The sequence below is a fragment of the Panthera pardus genome, unplaced genomic scaffold (genome assembly GCF_024362965.1).
Source record: "Panthera pardus isolate Hobbes unplaced genomic scaffold, ASM2436296v1 HiC_scaffold_6, whole genome shotgun sequence".
Taxonomy (NCBI): domain Eukaryota; kingdom Metazoa; phylum Chordata; class Mammalia; order Carnivora; family Felidae; genus Panthera; species Panthera pardus.
Window position 1 is genome coordinate 2,677,940 of NW_026526991.1, and position 20,168 is coordinate 2,698,107.

At 39.2% G+C, this 20,168-nt stretch overlaps 3 protein-coding genes across 7 annotated transcripts in view; 1 reads left to right on the forward strand and 2 right to left on the reverse strand.

Moving 5' to 3' along the window:
* Window positions 1-7,060, reverse strand: part of ST13 (ST13 Hsp70 interacting protein) — a 31,549-nt gene extending 24,489 nt beyond the window's left edge. For both annotated transcript variants that reach the window (XM_019446985.2, XM_019446984.2), the window contains exons 1-2: window positions 6,537-7,060; window positions 884-941 (exon numbers count right to left, since the gene is read on the reverse strand). In XM_019446985.2, coding sequence (XP_019302530.1) covers window positions 884-941; window positions 6,537-6,646 — 168 coding nt within the window. In that variant the 5' untranslated portion in view covers window positions 6,647-7,060. The remainder of the gene's footprint in view (window positions 1-883; window positions 942-6,536) is intronic.
* Window positions 7,061-7,167: 107 nt separating this feature from the next.
* XPNPEP3 (X-prolyl aminopeptidase 3) overlaps window positions 7,168-20,168 on the forward strand; it is a 75,337-nt gene continuing 62,336 nt past the window's right edge. For 2 of the 4 annotated variants that reach the window (XM_019446977.2, XM_019446978.2), the window contains exon 1: window positions 7,171-7,353. In XM_019446977.2, the coding sequence (XP_019302522.2) occupies window positions 7,290-7,353 (64 nt within the window). In that variant the 5' untranslated portion in view covers window positions 7,171-7,289. Of the gene's footprint in view, window positions 7,354-16,668; window positions 16,750-20,168 lie in introns of those variants that run through there. The other 2 variants (XM_019446979.2, XM_019446980.2) reach the window with 2 other exon arrangements.
* DNAJB7 (DnaJ heat shock protein family (Hsp40) member B7) lies at window positions 13,135-14,318 on the reverse strand. Its single transcript, XM_019446988.2, has one exon. The coding sequence runs from the start codon at window positions 14,105-14,107 to the stop codon at window positions 13,217-13,219; it is 891 nt and encodes a 296-aa protein (XP_019302533.1). The 5' UTR covers window positions 14,108-14,318; the 3' UTR covers window positions 13,135-13,216.

The following is a 20,168-nucleotide window of genomic DNA, read 5'->3' on the forward strand; positions in this document are numbered from 1 at the left end:
TTGTCACAAAAATATTTTAGCAGAAATAGATTAAATATAATTTTGTCTTCATACACGTTTACCACATGGTAAAATATCCTATTTCGGTATCCTACCAAAAGTATCCTATCAGAAACTACTAAACTCACAAATGATTCCTCTAAAAAAAGAATAACTACTTTGAAGGCTTTTGCCAAAGTTCTCTTATATCACTTGCTCAAAGACAGAACTTCTGATTTCATATCTAAATAGATAAACCTTGTTTAAGGTTCTAAATGATAAAATAAATTTTCTTATCAACTTCTAATCAGTAAACTTGGGGTTTTTAGACATAAAAGCCCAAAATAGGAGAAATAAGAATTCTGAAGGAAGCATTCTTAAGAGTATACCCACCCCCATCACTAAATTTCAGCTACTGCCAAACTCCTCCTGATCTTACTCACCTTTTTGGCAAATATGTTAAAGCAACATCATGACTCATAACTTAGAAATATCCCTGAGGTGGTATGGCAGAAAAACTTAAGAACTACTGATTTGGGCTATTTTTCATTTATTTTGCAAGTATTAATTAAGTACCCACAATACACAAAACCCTGTGCTACGTGCTAACCATAGAATGACGATGAAGACTACAAAATGCATACAATCACAGAGCTTACCACCCACAGGTCATGCATATAACACACACAGAACATTTACTCCCAAACGTGGTGAACGTTCAACCCTGGTGTTAAATCAGATGCCAGACACTTGATGTCCGAATAGAAATTTTACAAAGATCTTATCTCCAAGAGATCCTAAAGAAACCAGGAGTGGTAATTTGAGAGCAGCACTTTAAAAACACCTGTAAGATACTTCATATACAATTTTATTGCTAAACATACAAATGAAATTCATAACTTACCTTGATATTGTCTTCTGATTTAGTTTTATGAGTAGCAGGTGGTATTTTACCCCCCATGCTTGAGGAAGATGAGAAAAAAGATACTTGTTTAGAAAACTAAAATTCACTGAGCCAAGCAACATTATTTACGCTGGAAAGAAAAGACACAGATGATTATCTTTTCAAACCTTTAAGAGTAAACTCAATTAATTTGAATGCTTCAGTATTTTTTCATCTTAAAATTTTATTTATTTAGCAAACTGGTTTTTTTTTTTAACTTTTTTATATTAATTTATTTTTGAGAGACAGAGAGAGACAGCATGAGCAGGGGAGGGGCAGAGAGAGAGGGGGACACAGAATCAGAAGCAGGCTCCGAGCTGTCAGCACAGAGCCCGATGAGGGGCCTGAACCCACGAACCATGAGATCATGACCTGAGCCAGTCGGACGCTTAACCGACTGAGCCACCCAGGCGCCCCAATTTAGCAAACTGGTTAATGAAAATCTAACCCTTTCTTCGCCTCACTTAGCCTAATGAAAACATAATTACATAGCTGGTCTGTGCCCATTCCCAGAAGAAAAGAGTTTCGCAGAAAACACGTTAATGACAAAATCATTTGTACAGGTATACTGAATCCAAAACTTCAACTTTAGTAAGAGCTCACTTAAATCCAAATAAGCAGTTTATGAAATGATTATGAAATCACAGTATAATTCAAAATGTTTCCTCCGACTGGGACCTACAAGGATTCTTTCTGCTTAGAGTCAAATGCCCCTCACAGTATAAATTTTCTCCTTATCCCTTCCCACAATCCACCGATTAATACTTCCCCTTGGCCTTGCAAGTCCTTCTTTTCCAAACATTCCAAGGCAACACCATGAATCATACACAAATAACTTTAATACAAGGAGGAAAAAAAGCTTATGAAGAATTAGTGCTATATGCTCCATTTGGGGCAGACTCTGAAGCATATGGGCCCCAGGAAGCAGTCCAGGGACTAAAATGTTAAATGGATTAAGGGCCTCCAGGATAGTGAAAGCTGGAGATCACGAAGACTTAACTAAAAATTTGCCTTGAAAAAAGATTAACTTTCATGTAAAATAGGAGATATATTAACTTGGAAAACAAAAAGGAATCTACTTCAGAACACCCTTAAGGATTGATTCTTTAGGACTAGAGTTCTATATCCATGTTTACATTCATTTCAGGTGGGTGGAATTTCTGGACATAGGGTATGTGTATGCTGGATTTAAATGGATACTGGTTCCCTAAAGTTCTACCAATTTATATTTCTATCGGCGGTGCCTAAGAATTCCAGTTCCACAACTTGGCCAACACTTAGCTATCGTCCGTCTTAAATTTTTAGTCATTTTGATAGATGTATAGTGGTATCCCATTGTAGCTGAGTCTCTTTTCACTTATTCATCAGCCATCTGCATAGCCTTTTTTGTAAAATTCAACTCTCCTCCAGCTATTAGATTGTCACATTTATCTGTAGGTGTTTGTATACTCTGCATACAAGCCCTCTGTCAGTTTTATGTGCTGCAAATAGCTTCTCTCACCTGTGGCTTGTCTTTTCACTTACACCCGAGCCAACAAGAAACAAAACTAGAAATCTAAAACAGTAAATGCAGGGGCACCTGGATGGCACAGTTTGTTAAGCATCTAACTCTTGATTTCAGCTCAGGTCACAATCTCAGGGTTCTGTGAGTTCAAACCCTTCAACAGGCTCTGCGCTGACAGTACAGAGCCTGCTTGGGATTCTCTCTTTCCCACTCTCTCTGCCCCCACCCTGCTTGTATGCTCTCAATCTCTCTCTCAAAATAAGCAAACAACAACAACAAAACAAAATAGCAAATGCAATAACAAAGTCTGGAATTTCTTGTTAAGCACCAATCAAGAGAAATGTGCACACTTTTCCCATTCTGTTCCATGTAAGTTACAAAAAAAAAAAAACAAAAAACTTCACTTAGTACCTTTCACAACAAAATTCTTTAAAATTCTAATCTACAGAGAAACTACTTTTCAAAAGAGCACAGTAATCAAATGGCAGTTCTTTGCAGTTAAATTTTAATGAAGACACATGGCCTCTCTTAAGGCCATGTTTTTTCCCTAAGTTTCGAAATGCAACATTCAGGAATGTACTGAGGTACACATTCAAACGCAGCCGTGACAGTCTAACCTACATTAAAATTTGGGGAAGGGCCAGTCTTGCCAAGAAATGGGTTAAGCTAAATCTAATCCTCAGGAAAGATGAGACAAACCCAAATTGAGGGAAATTATCCAAAATAATTGGTCTGTAATATGCAAAACTGCCAAGGTCATGAAAGTCAAGAAATGACTGAAGAATTCTTTCAGAATAGATATTAGGAGTCATAAACAATAAAGTACAACATGTAATTCTGAGGATTTGATAGCATTAATGCAGGATTCTTAGTTTCCTAAGTTTGATGATTACATTGTACAGACTGTCCTTGTTTGTGGGAAATACACAAAGGTGCTGGGGGCACAACACTGGGAATAGTTTCAGGAAACATATTGTTTGTATCGTACTTGCGATTTTCCTGCAAGTTTCAAAAATTTTATTTTTTTATTTTTAAAACTGGAGGGGAGGGAACACAAGGTTTATTCACAAGCTACATACAGTTTCTCACATTCTGAATTCTAGTTACCTGTCCGAAGATTAACACCAATTTATATGTACAGAAATTTCATGTAATGCTTCCAAGATTTAAAACAAGCTAGTTCCCTGCCCAACAGTGCAAACTGGACTTTGCCAGTATAGTCTTTTATGTTGCCAACTAGAGCTAGTGCAGAGACCTTCCTCATACGGAATCACACAAGACCTCATTCATAATTCCCTTAATTTGATACATACCAATTGCTTTAAGCAATAGTTACTTAGGCACCTGTACAAAAACACTGGGTGTTACATTCTAAACTCATTGAGACTAGAAATGCAACCTGTTCATTTAATATATTTACTGAAAAGCCATATGCCAAACACTGTGCTGGAGATTAGAATACAAAGATACTCCCTTTGATCTTAAGTTACCATAGAATGAAATAATAAAACGGTGTCAAACAATGCTGCTTCCTCTAAAAAAACATCCCAAAACATATTTGTTGAAAAGATCATAGTCTCCCAGGATCCTCAAAGACTAATAAGACAAAAAAATTTCTGCTTCGTATTTCCCTTTGTCCCATTGAAAAAGCTCTTGTTGGGGCATCTGGGTGGCTCAGTCTGTTGAGGTCAGCTCAGGTCATGAGATCACTGCTCATGAGTTCGAGCCCTGCATAGGGCTCTGTGCTGACAGCTCAGAGCCTGGAGCCTGCTTCGGATTCTGTGTCTCCCTCTCTGTCCCTCCCCTGCTTGCACTGTCCCTCTCTCTCTCTCTCTCTCTCTCTCTCTCTCTCAAAAATAAACATTTTTTAAAAGGAAAAAAAAAAAAAGAAAAGGCTGTTAAATAAATTCTTAACACCAAATAAAATTTTAAGCTATAAACAATGGTAGAAATTCTGGCAAATAAGCAAATAGACTAAATAAATTGTTCTTTAATGTCTAAGCCAGGGTACCTACAACTAATCTAGTATGAAGAGAGAACTCTGAAATGGTTGCAACTTGGGGAGCTCTAAAAGTAGGATTAGGCTTAGGAATATTCCTGGGCCCAGAAATCTCCACATTCAGCCCAATCTTCTATAATCCTGCACTTAAGAAGGATGACGTGAAGTCAGAGAGAAATTGATGTACTTCAAGCAAAGGCCTCAAAGCCTACAAAAATTTTAATTTAGATTAAAATAAAGAGATAACAAAAGCTTCAGAATAGGGTCCCTACACGTGCCAAGATGCCTCATCCCATAATGAAACCAAAAATTTAGGATGACACATGAAAAGTATAAATGGAAAAAAAACAAAAAAAATTATAAATGGAACCAGGAAAAAAATCCTGGAATTACCAATGTGAAATGTTAAAAAAAAAAAAAAAAAAAAAAAAAAAAAAAAAAAAAAAGATACATTACGTATTTTCTGGAAATAATGTCTGACAATATTTTCCAGACCTTAAACTGGAATTCTCTACGCAGCTATAATCACTCCAGCACCAGTTACATTGTTTTTAGGGACGTTTTAACCTTTTCTTCACAGCTCCCTTTTTCCTCTTGAGCAGTGGAACAAAACATTGTATACACTCAGTATAATGTTCACTTTTGATGCCAAGTATTAAACTTCCCTGTGGTATATATGCCTGCTTTACCTGGAATTTTAGAAACAACTTAATTGTAGGCTCTTTCCTTTAATGACTAAATGTAAGAGAATAAAAACATACTCACGTGTCAAGTGAGACACTGAAATTGTCAACTTATTCAGCAAGAAGAAAGGACCAAAATAATCTAGGCCTAAATTCCTAGTCCTGAAATTAGCATCTTGTAGGTTTTTCTGTTACAAAACGGTATTCTTGTTAGCTATTGTCAATAATAGTTACGTTACTACAATAAGTGTTCTCGGAATCTTACACTAACAGCATGAGCAAAATCTTACAGTAGCTCAAAAACTGGAGAAGTAAAAGACTGAGAAGCTTCTCAGAGAAAAAAAAAATTATACCACTATATACACCGCTGACAAACTTTAACTTAAGCTTCTTCCTTAGAAGAGTTTGTTGAAAAAAACATTCTTTCAAGTATTTGGTAATCGCGTGTTCCTCCTCCCCTATGAAAAGATCAATGTTCAGAGTAGTACCTCTGAGTCACGTTGCCTTGCACTGTCGCTATTATCACCATGAGGTGCGATTTGTGCCTGTGTTTCATCTTTTAAATTCCTCACCACTAATAGTGATTTTTAAAAATCATTTCGGGGAAGATTTCCCTTTCTCCCTTAAGTTCCCCTCCAATATGCAAAATATTAATCTCTATTATATGGTAAATATTACGACAAATTTCGGTATTTATTATACTGTTTCCAAGCATCTGGCACAACGCCTACTCAATTCCGCGCACGTAGCGAAGTACTCCAGATTTAAGAATAACAAGAATAGATCATGGTTACATGCTGGTCCTTGAAAAATCATTTTTCAAGTGTTAAATGTGATGGCACTGCTACTACGGAGATACAGTAAGTGATTCCCAAAATAATTCTACGCAGTTAGAATCGCTGTAAATTTAAAGGTAGCCAAACAGTGTTACCATTTTTATTACAACTCATTATATAACAAGTTATCATTATTACAACACTATTTAAAGACGTAGTGCGTAAAATAGTTATGTGTCACCGAGACCTTTTAAACAGGACGCCCGAGATTTCAAGAAAACTCTACGCGAAAGAGAAATCTTGCAGCTCCCCTTCCCCACCACCACCACCACGTCTACAGTGTCCCAAGTCCCTGCGATCGTCTGCATTTATATTTGGATCAAGACACACCCCGGACGACCTCAGGGTGAGGGGACCCAGCTGTGCCCACCCCACCCCCCCGTCCCCGCCTCTGTACTATCTACGCTTCCCGGTCCTCCATTAGTCCCTGAAGTCGCCTTCCTTTCCTGGCCAGGGAGAGCCACAAAGAGGAGGCAACTCAGCAGGCCTCGCGGCAGAGCTCCCCGCTCGTCCTCCCCGCGCCAGCTGCGGCCCAGCTCCCCCTCCGGCCGTCCCTCTTCCCACCCCCAACGGTCCTCGGCCCGGGTCTCACCTCTCCACCCACTCCCGCAGGAAGCGCATTTCCTCGGTGTGCAGAACGCTCGGATCCTGCTTACACATTTTCACAAAGGCCCGAAGCTCGCTCACTTTGCGGGGGTCCATGGTCCAGAGGCGACGGCGGGCGGCGGGCGGCGGACGCAGCTAAGGTTGCGGCCCGATTCCAGGCGCAGGTACTAGCCCAGCGTCACCGTGGGGAAGGGGGCGGCTGCCGCGAGACAGAACAGACTAGAACCTCCCCGGCCGCTGGCTCCTCCTACCCAACGGTCTCGTGACCCCGGGTCCTTCGCCTGTTCATTCCTACTCCCTCCACCTCTGCTCCTGCGCACTGCCTAGAACCTTCTAGAAGTATGGCTGTTCAGGCTGTTGCCTGCCTGTACGCCCGCATTCTTATATTCTAAATGCTGACCCAGTTCTCTGGGTGCATCAATCCCCCCACATGGTGCTTTTAAGAAGACGAGAAATATCAGCCCCTGCTGCCAGTCATTTAGAATCGGACATCCTATGCGTACGGGCATTTAATGGAGCACGACGACCTGACGCCAAATGGGCTCTCTGTCAGGAAGGCAATCCTAGCGCTAAGGCGTGACGTCATCATTCAGCGCCGCTGGGGAAGGAAAGCCCCGCGAGCGGCGCCGGCCGGAAGGGGAGGGGTGTTTGGCTTGGTTTCCTGGCGACACAGCTCGGCGGCCCGTTGCTTCTCTGGCTGTTTTCCTTTTATCCTTCCTGCCGCGTGAGCGAGGCCGTCATGTCTTGGTTGCTCTCAGCAGCTAAGCTGGTTCCCGCCGTAGCAACCGCCCGCTGCCTCTCAGGTTAGACTCACCTCCCACGGTGTCCCTTCCGGGGCTTGCTCTCTGAGAAACCTGAGGCGCCCTAGAGGAATCCAAGTTGGTCTCAGGGAATCCCTGGTTCGGCGGACCATTCTCGTGCTGGGGCTTCCACTCCCAAACCCTTTGTGCGCTCCTCGGATTTCTTTTTTACCTGCTGCTTCTGGAAAAGGGTGGGCCCTGTTCTCCCAACCGTTGAGGTATTCTGGGAAGCTGGAATGACTGCCGAGAGAAAGTGTGTGCCATCCCCCAGAGGGGCTGTCTTCAAAGTTACTCGGACTCCCAGACGTTGTCTCAGTTATCACTTGCTTAGGTGACAAAGTGTCTCACATCAAGTAGCTCTTGCTTTTGTTAGGTTATCGAAAGTCCTGTTTTCGTGTTTTCAAAGAGTGGCTTGAGAGCTGTCTACGGAATATACAAGAAACATGTTTAGTAATACAAATCATTTGAGCAGTTCCTCTCGGAAGAGGTAATGCTTGGAGATACTCCCTGGGCTTTTCAATGTCTGAAAGCCCTGTTGGTAAAGGCAAGATGAAGGAGTCCAGGAATAATGGGGACCATTCTTTCAGGGTGTACCCTATCGTGAACAATTAATGTGATGAACATAAACCTCGATCAGTGAAAGCTGAATTATCTACCCTGCGGGCGGATCTGCCATTGGATCGTATTTCAGGGTTTTTGGCCAATAGGTGAACGGTGTGTGAACCAGAGCATGTGGTATTTGAAATCAAATCTATGTCTTGGAACATATTTGTTACATCGATGTACTTTAATTTATTGAAAATGGGATGGTAATTATATCAAGATTTCTTCCTGTAAAAAATAAAAAAGTAACCATTGTCCCGTGCACAGAACTTGCTCTTTGGTTCTAATAGTTAAGCTACAGAAAGCTGTCCTCCATGGGAGTAGATGAATACATTTGGAGTTCATCTTAATCACAGAGCCTTGTGCCTTTTTTTTTTTTTTTTTTTTTTTTGGATTTGTTAACGCTTTGTGTAAAACCTTATTAATGAAAGTTTAGGACTAGATACTGGAGCGTACATGCTAAGATCGTTGAAAATGTATTCATTATGCTTCAGTTTGCCTCAATGCAGGAAGTAAATTTAACCGCTTCTTACCGTTAATATCATAATATGTATTGGCATTTTGACTGGATAAGACCTCCTTGGATCTTCACAAGTTATAAGTTAGGGTAGGTATTCTCAATTTATGGATGGGGAACTGGAAGTAACACAGGATCACAAGTTGCAAGTCAGAAATTTTAATTGTGTGATTACCATCTAGTCCTTTTTCTGTTGTACCACCATTAGGTCTTAACTCTGGCTTAGTAGAGGCCTTTTGGAACTTTTTATTGAGCCAGAAAGAATGTTCTCTTCATTCAATAACTTTGTAGTAGTCTTTGTGGATGAATCTGCATTTCCGTGGAGTTGCTTACTATCTAGTCAGAATGATGGATAAGCAATAGATAAATGACAATATAACAATGGATTGTAATAGTCTTGACTCAAGTGACTTAGGAGCTCAAGAAAGGCAGTAATGGATTTTTTTTAAAAATGTCATTTTGGGGGGCGCCTGGGTGGCTCAGTCGGTTAAGCGTCCGACTTCAGCTCAGGTCATGATCTCGTGGTCCGTGGGTTCGAGCCCCACGTTAGGCTCTGTGCTTATAGCACAGAGCCTGGAGCCTGTTTCAGATTCTGTGTCTCCCTCTCTCTGACCCTCCCCTGTTCATGCTCTGTCTCTCCCTGTCTCAAAAATAAATAAAACGTTAAAAAAAATTTTTTTTTTTAAAAATGTCATTTTGGGATTTTACTAAGTTTCAGAGTTTAAAAATTCTGCTGACTTGAGGTGCTCGTAGATAGACCTTTGAATGTCTGTGGTGCTCTTGGTTGCTGTTTAGAAAGACTCTGGGTACAGAGCCTTTGAGTAGAGTATTGGGTACAATAGGAAACTTTGAATAAGTAGAGAATAATTTTTTAAAAGCCTGTTTGCAGTTAATTCTTTCAACAAACATTGAGCACCACACATGAACATAGAGCATAGTTTCTACCATCATGGGAGACAAAAAAGCAAATAATTGTAGTATAACATACTAAATTTAGTAATGGTGCTGTGGAGAAGGAAAAAGTGATAGATGTTTCCTGACAGCAGGGAGGGGCCAAGAGGTAATGTAGGGCATGCCCTTAAATATTAGGAGATATTTGAGACTTGAAAAAAGGCTTTTACCAAGCAGACTAGAGTGACGTAGCCATCCTGGCAGGGGGAGCATATGCAAAGGCATGGAACAAAGCTTTGCAATCATCAGTAAGCCTGGGGGAGCTTTTTTGAAATATGTTCCTAGGCATGTTAGCAGGTGTTAAACCAAAATGGTTCTGTGGTTAAATAAGTTTGGGGAAAGCTGCATTTCATCATGCACATAATAGACTAATTCTGAGTCTCTAAGAAAGAAGTGTATTTGGCAGTAATTTGCAAGCTGAATTTGACCATGGGGCCCTTTTTCTGTGATGTCTTGAATTTTTTATCCCTTAGAACACATTTGGGAAAAGATGTATAGGGTGAGGTGATTAAAAAACCAAGTTGGGGGATGACTGGGTGGCTCAGCCGGTTAAGCATCCAACTTTGGCTCAGGTCATGATCTCATGGTTCATGGGTTCAAGCCCCACTTCAGACTCTGTGCTGAAAGATCAGAGCCTGAAGCCTGCTTCAAATTCTGTACCTCCTCTCTATGCCCCTCCCCTGCTTGTGTTCTCTCTCTCAAACAAACAGACCAAGTTGGGAGGAAAAGGAGGTTGCTGGCTCATGAAGGGTCTTGTTATTTCCACTCTTCTGGGCAGTGGGAAACCATTGAGTAACTTTAAGCTATTGAGTAAGACTAAGTCTGAATTTTTAAGAGTGGAAAATGGACTGGAGGGCATGTCAGTGATTCTTATATTTTTAGAGATGCTGGTTTTGGTTTTGTTACTGGAAAATTGCGTTTTTTCCAACCCTGAGTTGTCCCACATACATGACAGATACTTAACTAAATACCACATTTTATAAAAGTAACATTTAAAATACTTTAATCTTTTATGATTTTACTTTCTGAAAATAAGTTTTAAATGCAAATTGTCCCCAGACCTTTCTATAGAATTTCCTATCTACCAACCAACACAAAGTTAAACAGAAGCCCTCATTTTACTATAGCAGTCATTTAAAGAGTAGATGTTATAATCTTTTTTGGTTTCCAGATTTGTTGCATTGCTAAATGCCACTGAACTGTATTTTGCCAAAGGTGATTGGGTTTTAGTTTTGCTTGATTATTTGTTCCCATCTTTTAGTCACATTAAAATTTGCAGTCATTACATTTCTAAGTGATAAAAGATTAAAATAATATGAAAATCTTTTTGCTAAAAAAGAAAAAAAACTTAAGAATTCAATGACAAGGAATATGCAGGATGCAAGTTAAGAAATTATTTTCAGTTAATAAATTCAGGCATCTCAAATGCAGCATGTCCAAAACTCAACACCTGTGGTCCTATCTGAGATAATAGCAAATCCCTTTTTTCAGTTGCTAAAGCCAAAAACCTTGACTCCTGTCATGCCCAATATTCAGCCTATCAGTAAATTCCGTTTGGCCCTACTTTTAGACTATATCCAGAATTTGATCACTCTTTCCCCCGCCTACGTCCATCACCCTGGACCAAACTATTACAGACTCTGCCTGAATTCCAGCAATAGCCTGATTTCCCTGTTTGTACGTCTGCTTACTTTGAGTCTTTTCTCGATGACAGCAGCCAGAGTGGACCTGTTGAAATATGTCAAATTGTCATTCTTCTGCTCAGAGCCTTTAAGTGGCTTCTCATCCCACCTATGATAACAAAGTCCATAATGTGATCTAGCAGTACCTGCATAATCTGACCTCCTGTTACTTAATTTCATCTGCTTGTTCTCTTAATCGTTCACAACGATCTCTTTGAGCCTCAAACACACCTTGCACATTCTGCATTAGAGACATTTCACTTGCTGTTCCTTCTCCTATAATTCTCTTTCAGTTCATATCCAAATGGCTAACTCCTTCACTTTCTTTACATCTTCACAAAGATGTTAGCCATCACTTTTCCCTCGGTACCTTAACTAAAATTTCAACCCTCCTACTCCAAAACTTATGTCCCCTATTCTTACTTTATTTTGTTTTCCTTAACACCTATGACTGTCATTATATTTTATTTAGTATTTGTTTATTGTCTTTCTCCAGCTTTAAACTCCATGACAGCTAAGGTTTTTCGTGTTTGCTCATTACTGTATCCCAAGTACCTGACAAACAGTAGGTACTCGAAAAATACCATTGAATGAATGAATGAATAAAACTCGGAGGCTGAAAAGTAATATATTTTGAAAATAAAATAGAGGAAACTAAGAAGTGATTGTGTTGAAATTAAACTAAGCTCATTTAAAATGTCTGAAAACATTTAGCTAAGACTACTTGCTCAATATCTGATGTAACTCATTTTTCTTCCATTGTAACCTTAAACTATAGTGGGTAGAGATGTTTTAGAGTAATGTATTTGTAGATCCTTTGTACGTGGTATATACTAAAAAAGAAAATAGAAAGTTTCCTATCTGGAGTGATTCACTGGTGGCCTGCCATACATGATATAGCCACATTGCTCTGAGAAATCCAGGATAAGTCTAGCTTTCTTTTTTAATTGTGGTAAAATACACATAACATAAAATTTACCATGTTAATTGTTTTAAAATATATATTGTGAAACAGACCACCAAACAACACCTCTCCCTCCCTTGCCTCAGTAACTAAAATTCTACTTTGTTTTTATGAACTTCTTACCTTATGTAAGTAGAATCATAAGGTATTTTGTCTTTATGGCTGGCTCATTTCACTTACCGTAATGTTTCAAAGTTTACCTATTTTGTAGCATTTAACAGGGTTTCCTTTTTAAAGCTGAATAGGGCTGCCTGGGTAGCTCAGTCGGTTAAGCATACGACTTCAGCTCAGGTCATGATCTCACGGTTCATGGGTTCAAGCCCCGCGTTGGGCTCTGTGGTAACAGCTCAGAGCCTGGAGCCTGCTTCGGATTCTTGTCTCCCTCTCTCTCTGCCCCTCCCCCATTCTCTCTCTCTCTCTCTCTCTCTCTCTCTCTCTCTCTCTGTCTCAGAAATAAATGTAAAAAAAATTTTTTTAATAAAAAAAAGCTGAATAATATCCCACTATATGCATGTATATTCATTCATTGATATTTGGGTTGTTTCCACCTCTTGACTGTTGTGAATAGGTGCTACTGTAAACATGGGAATGCAAATATAACTCTGGCTATTTTTAACTTAAGAGAAAATACTTTATACTTTAATTTTTATTTATAATGTACTTATGTATGAAATGCTCTACCTCTATTGGAAAAAAGTCATTTCATGAATAATTATATAGTCTGAATCTGTACATAGTAATAAATTTTTAGCTCCTAATGCGGTACATATTTCAGAAGTTTGTATAGTGGTTTTAAATAGATAAAAGGAATGAAATAGATCATGAATTCTGCTAAAGAAAAACTCTATGATTTGTAAATGTTCAGCTCAGAAATAGCAAAATAGTATTTCTTGTTTTCCAAATTCTTAACATCACTGTCACCACAAACTCGTCTTTTTCTGACATACTTACTCCAAACAACACTGACCACAGGTCCACAATCCTGTTAAACATGTTAAAAACATAATATTAGTATAGTTCTAAACAAATGTTATCTACAAAACTCTGTGATTAACAAAAACAAAGAGTCATGTTCAATTGTTATATGAACATAATGTGTCTGAAGAGTCAATTTAACGATTCCTTTTGGTTGACTTCTTCTGCACCTCTTTATGCTTCTTTTTTTTCCCTCTTACCACCTTCTTTGAATCCTGCTGAGAAAATAGAGGGATCCCAGTTGCTGGTGACCCAAGGTATATCTTGCTTATCATTGTCCACAAAAGTATGTTGAGTTACATGTTTGGGTCTGAAGTACTTTGGTGAATAATTGTTGAATAACTGTCTTCTCCAGCTGCATTCTTCTGCAAAGCCCTCTTCATCTGCCACACCATTTATAAGGAAGGACTTCAGTTCGCCATCATCTTCAACTTCTCTTTCTTGATCATTCTCGATAATTCTCTGTGTATTTGTATTTTTGCCATTAACAGTCTTACCCAAAGTTTTAACAGATCTGTAATTGCCCATCCTACTATTATCAGATGCCAACGAGGAGAATGAATTAAGCCCCTCATGGCCCGGTGAACCATATGGTATATATCCTGTAGCATATGAAGAAAATCTCTCAAAAACTGGATATTCACTGGAGGTAGCGAAGAAGGATCTTGTACCACTGCTTCCATAGGAGCTTCTTGGACTATTTAAAAGGTCCTCAAGTGAGTCTTCAAAGAAATGAAATGAAAATGGATCCCTTTCACCAAAAATTTCTCTAAAGACATCATCTGGCTTACGAAATGTGAAGCCATACTCAAAAGAATCATCAAAATGACTTCTGCTTCCACCATTTAATCCTTCCTGGCCATATTTATCATAAATGTCCCGTTTTTCATTATTTGATAATACTTCATATGCCTCAGCTACTTCTTTGAATTTTCTCTCAGCTTCTTCTTTATTTTCTGGATTTTTATCAGGGTGCCATTTAAGTGCCACTTTACGATAAGACTTTTTAATGTCCTCAGGTGAAGCATATCTCTGCACTCCTTGAACTTCATAGTAATCCACCATGTTTTAACAGGTCATTGGAAAGGGGTGTCCTGGGTCTGAGTAGTGAGAACTGTAGCTTCCTCTCAGCTGGAGCACTCCTGGTGGTGGTGGTGGAGGCAGTGACTGCAAATAGGCACTTTTTACATTGAAGACAATGTTACTACCATGGACACTGCTAGGAGACATTAGGATACTGATTATGTGGCAAGCAGAGTTACCAGCTTATGTCAGAGAGGTTTGCATTATGGTGTCATTCCGGGGTTGGGGTAGGGACTAGACCTTCCAAATAAAGCTAGTCCAGAGTCCTACCAGACCATCCTGAACCCTCAGGACTATTTCCCCTATATTTCCCTGGAAGTCTCCAACAGTGCCTCATAAACTAGTGGAACCTGTTGTTGATAGCCACAGCATGCCCCTTGCATGATAGGACCTTCAGGCTGCTGAGCCTTAATAACTTCCCAGTTCTGTGATTTGGCTTTGAAAAATGAAGAAATTGAGAACTACATGAAAAAGTATTCAAATAGTTGACATAATTTATTTATTTCAGTCAAGAGACAATTGTACTGGAAACAAACAACTTGATTACGGTATAATAAGGGCTATGATGGGGGAAGCACTGGATGCTAAGCAATCATATGAGAGACCTAGCCCAGACTTGGGGTGATTCCCGAGGAAGGAGCATAATATGCAAGCTTTCTGCATGCCAGTATTGAATCATTTGAGATGGCAGTATCTTTACCCACTTAAAAGTTTACAACTTTAAAACACGTAAAGATTTTGAAAGTTGTACACTTATGTATTCAGTATATATTATTGAATTTCTACTTTGTGCAAGGCACAGTTTTAACCACTGATGATAATGACATTAAAAAATAGCAATTTTCATGGTGTTTTCATTAATGAAGTATAAATAATAAATGATTTGAGATAATGTGATACGTGCTCCCCCTCAAAAAAAAAAAAATGGTAGTGTGATGGGGGCAGAGAGCTACTCTAGATTGGTTTTTCAATTCCCTATAGTATATATGTCTACATGTATGTATGGTATACACATGATTGTATTTGCTTGCTATTGAAAATGAAGAAGAAGAATAAAATCATCTGAGTACCATTTTTAGGTCAAACACCTAAAGTGTTTACACAGTTTACACAAATGACTTAACACAGTCTCTCATGTAATTGTAACAGCATTCCAGAAAGTAAATATTTTGTGCCCATAAGAAACCTGAGGTTCTTCAAATACATTTGTCTAAGGCTATCTAGCTTATTAGTGAAAAATATGATATTTGAACTTGAATCTGATTCCAAATTTTACTCTTTCTACTCTACTGCATTTTTTTGGACAAGGGTTTAGGAATTTAGGTTCTAGACATTCTACAAATATGTATTGAGAACCTGTGACACAGAGAGGAGTTAGAAAATAGAAAATTCTGCTCTCAAGGAGTTTATACAATTGAAAAAAACATTCAAAAACTAACTGCAATAGAGTGTGAAGGTATAAAACAAGGATTTGCTTCTAATTATTCCCCCTCCCTTATCTATTGACCCTTCCAGCTGCTATGCCACTTTCTCTCATTCCTTTACAGTAAAACTTGTCAAAATTATCCTCTCTGCTTGATGTTTCTGCTTTCTTCCATCCTGTTCTTTGTTGGCACACTCCAATCTGGCGTCTACTTCCCCCCCATCTCATTAAGTTATAATTTACATATAACATGTTTAAGGTGTACAATATAATGATTTGATATATGTATATATAGTGAAATGATTACCAAAATAAGTTTAGTTATCACCCATGACTTCACATAGTTACAATTTTTCTCTTGTGATAAGACCTTTTTTAAGTAAATTCTGTCCAACGTGGGGCTTGAACTCACAACCCCGAGATCAAGAGACTCATGCTCTACTGATTGAACCAGCCAGGTACCCTATTTTTCTTGTGATAAGAACTTTGAAGCTCTATGTTTTTAGCAATTTTCAAATACACAATGCACTATTGTTAAGTATAGCCACTATGCTGTAGATTACATCCCCAGAACTTATTATCTTATAATTGGAAGTTTATACCTTTTGACCACCTTTACCCATTTTGGCTTCTATCTTTCATACTTTACTAACATTGTTCAGGTCACCTTGGTGGCTCAGTTGAGCAACTGACTCTTGATTTCAACCCTTGCAGTTTCTGAGATCCAGCTCCACTTCAGGCTGGGCTCTGTGCTGACAGTGCAGAGCTTGCTTGTGATCCTCTCTCTGCTCCTCCCCTGCTCATGCTCTCTCTCTCTCTCTCTCTCTCACTCTCTCTCTCTCTCTCTCTCTCTGAAAATAAACGTTTAAAAAATAAATAAGGGGCACCTGGGTGGTTCAGTCAGTTAAGCATCTGACTGCAGCTCAGGTCATGATCTCACGGTTCACAAGTTTGAGCCCTGTATCAGGCTCTGTGTTGACAGCTCGGAGCCTGAAGCCTGTTTTGGATTCTGTGTCTTCCTCTCTCTCTGCCCCTCCCCCACCCATGCTCGCGCGCGCGCGCGCGCGCGCTCTCTCGCGCTCTCTCTCTCTCTAAAATATTAGAAAAAAAATTTTTTAAGTAAGATGAATAAATAAAACTGTACTTGTCAGGTTCTCCATTGAATTCTGTGCTGCCAAATCCAGTGGTTGTCCTCACACAGGTGAGCACTTCCTCTATTAAATTATTAAATACTTGTTTAACTTCCTAAAAACCATTTTCCTCTAGTTTGCTTCCTTTTCTCCTGTGCTTTTCCTTCTCACGCTATAATAGTAACTAAACTTGACCTACACAGTTCTGTGTAGGTCATATCCAGTCCCAGGGCTTTAGATACCAGCTGTGTGCTTATAACATCTTAATTCATGTATCTAGCCTGTTAGTTTCCCCTGAACCTTTGGTTGCCTATTTGAACTCTCATTTGGAATATCCAATAATTATCTCAGTCTTTGCCATTTCGTTTAATGGTACAAACATCTATCCTGTTATTCAGGCCAAAAAACCCAGGAATCGTCTTAATTTCTTTTTTCTTCATCCCTGCATCTAATCAAAAGGCAGACTTCTTGACTTGTGGTCTTCAAAATATATGCCAGTCTAATCACTGGGGAAATAAAGTCAAAGAACAAATGATTCCTGCCCTTCCAAAAGTTTATAATAGACTGGCAAACTAATTAGCAATTAAATGCAGTATAGTAGGTATTAACAATAGTAACAGAAGTAAACATGGGAACATTGAGGAGGGGCATTTACATCAGAATCAATAAAGATAGGGAATTAGACTTCTTAGGGTAAGTGATGTATGAGCTAATTTTTGAGCTCATGGAAGCAGGCAAAAGCCATTGTTAAGAGAACTGTATTTTTGAAGGCAAGTACTGTTACAGTACAGACTAATTAGCTGGGGCTCCTCATGTGTGGCTGTACTAATGTTCTTTTGAGGATTATTAGGCCAGAGGAATAGAAGGAATAGACAGGGGCCAGATCATGAAGGGTGCTAAGCTAGGGGTTGAAGTGTATTCTGAAAGATAGAAAATTCTAGGCATATACTGTTAGTGTAGGAAGCTGGAAAGTTAAGGACAGATCCTGAATTTAAACAGGAATTAGTTGACAGTACTTTTGAGGACATCAAGGCAAAGGACTAGAGGGATCACTTTGGAAATGGTATAGCTATAGAAGATGAGTTACAGAAGAAAGACAAGATCCAAGAAAGGCAGACCAGTTAAGAGACATAGTGTCCAGGTGAATTGAGGAGGGTCTATACTAAGGAAGTGGCCCTACTTTGGATCAGATTGGATTTTAGAAATAGGACTCGACATACCAGTTTTGCTATGTGATATTGAGCAAAAAAATCCTGTTTACTTAAATGTAGGTAAAGGTATTGTTTATTTGCATTTGTTAGACTTAAGCTTCCTATGCCAGGAAGTGGTCCAAAATAGATGGATTGATATTCTAGTATTATTTCATTTGAACATAAAGAGAATTGAGGGGCACCTGGGTGGTATGGTCGGTTAAGCGTCCAACTTCGTCTCAGGTCACGATCTCCTGGTCTGTGGATCTGAGCCCTGTGTCGGGTTCTGTGCTGACAGCTCAGAGCCTGGAACCAGCTTTGGATTCTGTGTCTCCCTCTCTCTCTGCCCTTCCCCCACTCATGCTCTGTCTCTGTCTCTCTCTCAAAAACAAACATTAAAAAAATTAAAAAGACAATTGGTTAACATTTTACATCCAATTATTTTACTGCCAAAATGGTAGTGTAGACAATGTAGTCTAATGGTTATGGCTCTATAAATAGATTGTTCAAATCCTAGTTCTGTCTCAGTAATTCTTCATCTTGGGCCAGTTTCTTAACTTTTCTGTGTATCTTTTTTTCCTCATCTTTAAATAGGCAGTGCTGTAATAACATCTGCCTCAAGCATACATGCTATTATTTGTTTAAAGAGAATATAGATGTGATTTCAACAAAAATAAGTGTAATTTCAACAAAAAAGTGATATTACTGGCTGTTTCAAGGAAGGGAGACAGGTTAACTTGGGGACAGGTGTGAGAGGAAGGCTTTTCCCTATCAATTTACTACATCTTTTGAACTTTGATCCGTATGAACATGTTACCAGCTCAAAAATAAGTTAAAAGTTTGGAATAGTAGTTACATTACACAACTGTAAGGATTAAATAAGTGAATACATGCAGAGTCCTTAGAATACTTTCTGGAATATAATAAACAATAGTAATGTTAGCTGTCATCAAGATCATTATTATTAGCGATGACGCTGGGATTTGAAAGTATTAAATACACTGTGCCTCTATTTGTTGTAATCAGGAAAAATGGAGCGGAACCCTATAATGAACTTTGATTAATAAGCTCCTATAATGGAGCTTTGATTAGGACAAGAGTTTGTTTACAGGTGAAAAAAGCTCAGGTAGTTCTGCTAAACTCCTAATTGTATTCCTCTTCTTCATAACACTCCATCCCAGTCACTGTACCAACATGTTCGTGCACATGGACAGCTCATTATCTTCTCTTCCCTGTTAAAGAAGAGAAACACTTCTCTACTTTCTACTTTCAAGAAACACAACTGTCAAGCGTCAAATAACTAAAAGGTAAAGTGGGCCAAAGGCTGCTATGCATAGGGAAAGGTCATTTCTGCAAGTAACACTGTAGGGAACCTGATGATTGGATGAGGCGGAAGTTGGTCTCAGGATCCCCTTATGCTCTTACCATTATTGAGCATCCTCACATCCCTCCTCCTCCTGAACTGGAGCCGCCCTCAGTACAGAGATACAGTCTTTTAGTGCAGTGTTTTCCAGTGACAAGTTGTAATCTTAGTGGGTCATCGTATTGGTTTCCTGAGGCTGCCATAACAAATTACCACAAACATGGTGGCTTAAAATAATAGAATTCTCTCACAGATTTGGAGGCCAGAGGTCTGAGATCAAGTGGCAGCGGGGCTGTATTCCTTCCAAGAGCTCTAGGAAAGAATCTGTTCTTTACCTTTCCAGCTTCTGGTGGCTGTAGGTGTTCTTTGGCTTGTGGCCACATCACTCCAATCTCAGCTTCCACATGCCTCCATTACTTCTTCTTTTCTCTTGCCTATCTCAAATCTCTCTCTCTCTGCATTCCTCTTATAAGAGGACTTGCCATTGAATTTAGGACCTACCCAGATGATCCAGGGTGATGTCCTCATTTCAAGATCCTTAATTACATATGCAAGACCCCTTCTTTAAATAAATTAGTAGTCACAGGTTCTAGGGATTAAGATGTGGACATATCAGGGCACCTGCATGGCTCAGTCAGTTAAGCAACCAACCCTTGATTTCCGCTCAAGTTGTGATCTCACAGTTCATGAGTTTGAACCCCAGATCAGGCTTCATACTGTCAGACGCTATCAGCATGGAGCCTGCTTGGGATTCTCTCTCTCCCTCTCTCTCTGCCCCTCCCCGGCTCACACTCTCACTCTCAAAATGAATAAACAACAACAAAAAAGGATGTGGACATATCTTTTGGGAGCCACCATTCAAGACATTGCAGTAATAAAATCATGTTAGTGCACTGAGAAATTTTTTAATGAAATAAGACAAAAGTATCAGTCATAG

What these genes read in the sequence shown, in the direction of transcription:
- DNAJB7 (XM_019446988.2), bottom strand. Translation starts at nt 14,107, where the DNA reads ATGGTGGATTACTATGAAGTTCAAGGAGTGCAGAGATATGCTTCACCT.